General features: G+C 33.0%; 1 protein-coding gene across 1 annotated transcript; it reads right to left on the bottom strand.

The window, feature by feature from the left end:
• Window positions 1-6847: 6847 nt before the first annotated feature.
• LOC139426732 (protein FAM200A-like) lies at window positions 6848-7429 on the bottom strand. Its single transcript, XM_071186552.1, has one exon. The coding sequence runs from the start codon at window positions 7427-7429 to the stop codon at window positions 6848-6850; it is 582 nt and encodes a 193-aa protein (XP_071042653.1).
• Between the last annotated feature and the right edge of the window lie 258 nt (window positions 7430-7687).

Raw genomic sequence — 7687 nt, 5'->3', positions numbered from 1 at the left:
GAGATATGTATATATATATATATATATATATATGATACAATACTGTGCGACATTTTATGGTGAATATGCAAACGTAAGTTTCAGAATGTATCGAAACATGAGGATGTTATTTGCAAATCATCTTTATCCAACGAAAACCATGTAACCTAAATATCTAGCAGAATGCAGCGATTTTTTAAACAATGAATTATACAATATGCAACATATTATTTCAATATCTTATTCCTAAACATTACATATTTCAATTTTTTTTAAATGCAACTTAACATTCAGCAATTCCTAGAGTTATAGAAAAAAGAAATATCGTAAATTATAGAAAACCTTGTGAATGTGCATTAGAATTGGTATACAATCTAAATTTTTTTTTTTCAATCACTTTTTTTTTCCTGCAAACTTTCCTGCCCAGAAGATTCGATTAAAGCTGTAAAAATAATTATCCCTAAAATTTTGTATATAGCTATAATAAGTTATGTTAATTTGATTTTAGTATGAAATCCTCGAATTAATACAGCAAAAACAACATAGTCTAAATAATGTCAGATAAAAAGCTCATGCATTTAAATTTTAAAAGCTTAGAAAATCACAAATAATTTATAAATCGATTCAAATTTTCTTTTCAAAGGAGATTAATATTAAAAAAATTTTTCTTTTCGGACAGAATATTGTTAAAAATTGTCTAGAAACTTCGAGATCTTTTCGATTAACTATTAATTAAACCTCTCCGAGTAATAGCGGAACATTATTTAAATTTTTTTTACAGTCAGAGCTTGGTTGCTTAGCAACCTAGTAAAATTAAGTATTCCTCTTTTAAATTAGTCTATGGGCTATCTTAAAATATTATTTTGCGGCGGCGACTTTTCTTGGCTGTTTTCTGGACTATCGCCAAATATATAAACCTTTATTGCAACACAATTTACGACCCAATTTTTTTAAAATTTTGTCTACTCCCCTATTTCAAGGGTCAGGATTCCAAATATGAAAATGTCTATATCTATATATATATGTTTATTCAGAGAAAGTGCATTTTTGTGTCCGATTTCGTAACTAAATTAATAGTTAGCACTAAACAATTAGCATATTTGAGGTCACCCCAGAAACCATTAAGATTGGCACTTAGTAAGTGAAAATCCGATCATTAGTACGAAAGTTTTTCAGGGTGATTCCTTTTTTTTTAGGACTGTACTTACAAGGATATGTAAAGTCACCACATTATGTATAATTATATATTGCGTACGTCCGTGTGTATGCATGTATTTTTATTTATATGTGTGTATACACCTGTATTCATATAATAAACGTATGTATTCCTGTGCGTACTTACAATATACGTTTGTATGTATGTACGTACATACAGATCACGTGTGTATTTATAAAATTTCATTCAATGTACGCAAGTACGCACGCAAAACTTTCCTCTTATTTTTCAGAGAAAGGAGCATATCAGAAGAGGAAGTAATTCATTTGAATGAAGAATGTTCCGTATTTACTGATGGTTATTATACCCATAATTTCATTTGTTTTTATGTATTGACGAAATGGTTGATTTAATGATATCTCTTTTGTATCATTCACTAACGATTATTATACCGATTATATTTTTATATATTGACAAAATATCTAATTTAATTATGGCATATCTGATTTATACTAAAGCACTTATCATTTACTAATTGTTGTGATAATCATAATAGTTATTTGTTGTTGTGTATTAACAAAATATGTTTGGAATTCCTACATTCATTAAACGACTTTTAAAAGAAATATTTTGTTATTAAATTTCCTACATTCATCATATCACGCATAGTAAATGTGAGATAAATAATTAGTTTAATTTTATTTATTTTTACAAAATAATATATTACATGTTAATTTTCCCTGAATGCAAAAAACTGCATTAACATTTTTGCACTCGTCAAAACTTCTCTCATCACATAAAGTTCCGAATCAGAAAGAGGAAAATACGCAGACCCTCTTTTGAGTATAGTTTGTCTACGGTAAGAACCTCCCCCCCCCCGTCACAAAATCTGAGGCCGTCTGCTGCTATGGAAACAAGAATAGAACACAATTCAAGGAGGGTAGCTTCTCTTCACTCTAGGGCAGTGTTTCCCAATGTGGGGCCCACGCCCCACTGGGGGGCAATTTGATTGTTAAGGGGGCAATTCGAAAATGGACTTCTTTGGGGGTCCCCCTCTGCTTCACTACTTCAGTAATAAGAACCGAACTATATGGAGGTATTTAAATTTTCACCTCATTATACAGATACAGCAAGAAAATTGATTAAAATCGTAAAAAAGCTATAAGTCCCCCCCCTTCAATAGTCAGACGAAATATCGTTCTGTCCATTTTATTGATCTTCTGACAATTCCATGTCCTTTCATGACGAATGCAGTTTTCTAATTGTTAACTTTGTCATCCAGCTGCAAAAAATTCATATCCTTGTTGACATTAGGGTGGAATTCAGCTAAATTTTTGCAATTACGATGGCTCAATTAAGCCTGTATTTTGGTAAACATATCCCATTTTGCGATATGTAAAAACACAGTCTTTTGATTGTCAAATTTGTCCACCGTAATTGCCAAGTTTACCTAAAATCCGAGCTAAAAAGCCATGGATTTACGAAAAATAGATTTCTTGTGTTCATACGATAGATAAATGAAGAAGTTAACATAGAACTGACGGATTTTACACTGTACTGATATTTCGTTTAAAAAAAAGTTCATGAAAGAAGGAAACCTAAAATAAACTTTCTAATCCATTTGGGCCCCCTGTTATGTGGGGCCCTGGGCAACTGTCCCATATGCCCTTGCCTTTGTTAGGCTCTGAGAAGAATTCGCAGAAATGCAAAATGATGAGTCAGTTAAAACTTCATTTAATATAGAAGGAGTGATGGCATGGCTTTTTGAGGAAACAGAAATCAAGTAACCAAATTCAACCAAATGTGCAAGAAAACTATAGTTACAGTTTTCGTCTTCATATTTAGCTGAATGTGGATTTAGTGCTGTAAATGATTTACTGGTAAAAAAAAGAAATCGTCTGGATGTAATACAACAGGGAGACTTGAGACTGAAGCTAACCAAATTGGAACCTAACATAAAATCTCTGTGCCGCAAGCATCAAGTGCAAGGATCTCAATAAATTAAAAAATTAAATTATTATAGAAAAATCTTTATTAAAATTATTTCGATTTTGAATTTTGGTTTTTCATTATATGTTTTGAAAATTTACTTACTGTGTTTCGTTAACAATTTCCTAGTGATTTATTCCTGAAACCTATCATTTAAATTTCTTAATATTAAAAATTATGTATATGCTACATAGGGGGACATAAGAATTTTAGAAAGCCTTAGGTGGGGCATGGCACAAAAAAGGTTGGAAAACACTGCTTTTGGGCTAACTTAATTGACCGAAAGAAAAACATTCTCTTTCTTCCGCCAACCCGAGCAACCTGTCCAAAACAGTGACCCCGCACCCCTACTTGAAGTAGTTATACCTCGTTACCATAGTCACCGCCACGGGTCCAGACGAATTGCTAGGGTAGTTCTTACATTAGACAAACTACACTAGATATGTTCTATTTATTTTGTTTTTTCATTAATCAAATCGTTAAATTTTAAAAATAAATCATATTGAACAAAACTTTTAACTTATAAATCTTCAAGTTTTTACAGCAAAGTTAGTCAGACTGATTAAAAAGGGACTATTTCCCCCAAAATAATAAAGCAAAATTGATGGAAAACAGAATTTTTACTCGGAATAAAAATCTATAAAAAGTAAAATATAAAACAAATAATAGTACGAAACGCGCCGTCGTACAATTGTGGAAGAGATGACGTCACGTTCAGAATGACGTTTTAGTTAACGTTCACTAGCAATAGTATTAAATTGCATTGTCAATTTAAGTCTCATGACAAGATAGATTTTAGGTGAGCATACGAAACGCTGAAAACAGAAACTTTATAATTATTTAGATTTAAGATGAATCCTAAAACTAGCTTTATTCAAGGTTTTTTTTTCCGCTGGAAAACCCTAAGACAACCTCGATTTAAGGCTGTTTTGTAGAAGGTTGTTTTACAAGGTTTTGGATTAGGGTAATGTGCGTAGAAATAGAAGAGATTGTCGCAGGCCTCGTTTTAAGGTTAGAAGGTTAACACAAAAATCGTGTTAAAAACCTTTTTGGGTTTACATGAAAAGGCTTTTGTTGAGTAAAAATAAACCTTATTTTGCTATCTGGGTCCTACATGAAGGCAAATTTCTCCTTATAAGGAGAAATTATTTCTCCTAATACTTGCTCCAAGAGTTCCCTTGTCTTCTGGATTAGGTTCAAAATTACAAGGCTATGGAGTTGAACATTAGTAGTCGTAAACCCAAAATTGGGTCTGCTATTCAAGGTCGGTTTTAATATTAAAAAAAACTGATCTGCAAAGGGCCGGGATAGTCTGGTTGGTAGGGCACTGGGCCCATGTCCAAGAGGTTGTAGGTTCGATCCCCCCCGGCCGAAGACTCCCCGTGTGGTAAATGGTGACTGATGCAAGTTATATCTGTCAGATCACAAAGTCCTCCATGTTCCCATAACAAATCATACCTCTGGGGGTACTGATCCAGGAGTTTCCTTTTCTTCTGGATTAGGTTCAAAATTACAAAGCTGTGGAGTTGAACATTAGTAGTCGTAAAATCAAAATCGGGTCGGCTGTTTAATGATGGTCCGGGAAACATCCTTGTGTATCATCCGAAGACTTGCCATCGCAATCTTAATCCTCTGCATGTAGAGCAATAAGAATGGCTCTTTCCAGCCAATTTTTCGTAGCTTCAATAAAAGAACAAATTCCTGAGCAATATGAATGGTTGACTGACTGTAAACAATAGCAATCTTCCTAAAACCGGAAGAAGTTCAGAAAACTTCCTGTGTATCCATCCGCTTATGTTATGCTTACGAGGCGGTGTGTGAACAGTACTCTACGAAGTTTTGTTATTGCGATTGCTGTTTAAATTTACGCGTAATTTTACCATTTATAACAGTTTTCTGTAATTTATACATTCTAACAGGTTGAGAGCCTAAAACAAATTTAACAAAATTAATATCGCAGCACAAATAAAGTGTAAGGTTAGCAATGTTTTCAGTGTTATTCCTTATTTGTCCATATTCGTGTAAATAGCATCATTGGTTATATTTTTAGTAGCATCATAGCAAGCTTGCGGAGTCTTAGGAATTCATTTGTTGTTTGTTTCTTTGAAAGTTAGATTGAAATAACGCGCTATATTGAAAGCACCTACAAATATAGTAATGAATGGTGCATTTCTTCAAGTTTAGGTGCAAAAATCAGTCCGAAGTAGTAACACGGAAGTCTTACGACGAATTTTAACCTCTAGCGCCATCTGCGCTTAGCTTTATACGGTCAATCATCCATTCTGATTTTTTGATTAAATCTTAAAAACTATTCTCGCAGCATTAAAAAACATAAAAAAATGCTTGTGAATAAGAACCTGATTGGCGAATTTCGTGGGGGATTACATTTCACCGATGGTCCAATCAAAGAGGCAATCAGGTCCCCTGCTGTTTGAAATGTTTTTGCCTACACTGAGAATGTCTTCTTAATTGGCGAACAAAATGGGCTACAGGTGGAGTAGAGAAGAACTCTCTACCTGTGTCAACACTTCCCGTGCTTTCACCATTAGCGTGTGGAGAGTCATAAGAGAAGGAAGTTAGTCTCTGTCTTGATTTTAAAGTAGATTAAAAACTTTTAAGTTAGGTTGTGGGGAAAGACCATTAAACAATGCCAACCTTCATCTTTCAAAAGGTACCTCTAGATCAGTGTTTCCCAACCTTTTTTGTGCCATGCCCCACTTAAGCCTTTCTAAAATTTTTATGCCCCCCTATGTAACATATACATAATTTTTAATATTAAAAAAAAATTGAATTGTTCGTTTAGGAAACTTAAATGATAGGTTTTAGGAAGAAATCACTAGGAACTAGTTAACGAAACACAGTAAGTAAATTTTCAAAAAATGTAATGAAAAACTAAAATTCAAATTCAAAATAGTTTTAATAAAGATTTTCCTATAATAATTTTATATTTTAATTTAGTGAGATTCTTGCGCTTGATGCTTGTTGCACAGAGATTTTATGTTAGGTTCCGATTTGGTTAGCTTCTGTTTCAAGTCACCCCGTTTCTTTTATATCCAGACGATTTCTTTTTTTACCAGTAAATCATTTACAGCACTAAATCCACATTCACCTAAATATGAAGATGGAAACGGTAACAATAGTTTTCTTGCACAGTTGGTTGAATTTGGTTATTTGATTTCTGTTTCCTCACAAACCCATGCCATCACTCCTTTTATATTAAATAAAATTTTAACTGACTCATCATTTCGCATTTCTGCGAATTCTTCTTGATATTGTATATTTGATATATCAGACAAATCCACTAGCATTGACTGCATCATACATGTAGTAAAATCAATTTGTTTTAAGTCATAAAATCTTTCTTTTAAATCGGCCGATAGAATTTTCAGATGATCGACAATAATAAGTAAAGCGGTATCATTTAATTCACAATGAAACTGTTCAAAATTTTTGGTTGTTAATATATTTCTGACATAACTCAATAAGGGTAATGAAACCCAATATCTTCGCTTTTGCATTAACAAGAGTTTTATTTGTTCCTTGAAGTTGCTTATTTAATCTATTTAGTTATTCAAAGATATCGGCTAAATAACTCATAAATGCTTGACAATCGACTGTTAACAGATACTTCGTTTCAGGTTTGCCACTAAAAAAAAATCACAAAGAGTATCAAGCAGTTTCATAAATCTTTTCAAGAAGTTCCCTTTAGAGAGCCATCTTACTTCAGTGTGAAGTAAGTTTCAAATGGTCTGCATTTTGTTCTTCACAAAATAGCTTGAAGAGAAGCTCACATTTGGCATTAGCTTTAATATCATTGGTGCACTTTATTACTGAATATAGTACTTCATTTAGAACAGGCAAGATGTTTCTAGCTACCAAGTTTTCCTTATGCACAAAAATCATTCCTGGATTCTCATCTTTCATCAATTTTAAGCAGCCATTTTTCTTGCCCATCATATTAGGAGCACCATCTGCAGCACAAGATGTTATATTTTTCATTGGTATATTATTGACATCTAAGTAGGTTTTTAGCTTATTATATATATCTTTGGAGGTAGTGGTGCTTTCTAATCTTTTACAGAACAACATTTCTTCAGCAAAATGCCCTTTATCAATATATCTTACATAAGTTATCAATACTGCCACACTGTCTATCAAAGTTGATTCATCCGTTTGCACTGAGAATTTTCTAGTTTTCAGCTTTTCAACAAGTTGTTTTTCAATATCTTCACTCATTTCGTCTATTCTTCTGCTAACAGTGTTGTTACTGAGTGGCATAGCTTTTACAACTTTGTCAAGAACCATTTTAAGAAATGCTGATATTGACGGTTTTATTAAATTCTCTCCTGTAGTATGATTTTTCCCGGGGATCCACGCGAAGCCTGTCGTCTGCTGCAGAGAGGTTAACTTGACGACGCCAAAAACCCAGCTGATATTTTGTTCTCGTCAAACGAATTTATAATATTTATTGGCCGCAATTATTTAAGAATTTGCTTTTTTCTTTCAATTTCGGCACCGAAATCTAACATTGCATTTAAATGGCCCGGAGCAAAAGGGTTAAAC

Source organism: Parasteatoda tepidariorum, chromosome 1 (genome assembly GCF_043381705.1).
Source record: "Parasteatoda tepidariorum isolate YZ-2023 chromosome 1, CAS_Ptep_4.0, whole genome shotgun sequence".
NCBI classification, from domain to species: Eukaryota; Metazoa; Arthropoda; class Arachnida; order Araneae; family Theridiidae; genus Parasteatoda; species Parasteatoda tepidariorum.
The sequence above is the reverse complement of the archived record's forward strand: the minus strand, read 5'-3'. Positions and strand labels throughout refer to the sequence as shown.

What these genes read in the sequence shown, in the direction of transcription:
- LOC139426732 (XM_071186552.1), bottom strand. Translation starts at nt 7,429, where the DNA reads ATGGTTCTTGACAAAGTTGTAAAAGCTATGCCACTCAGTAACAACACT.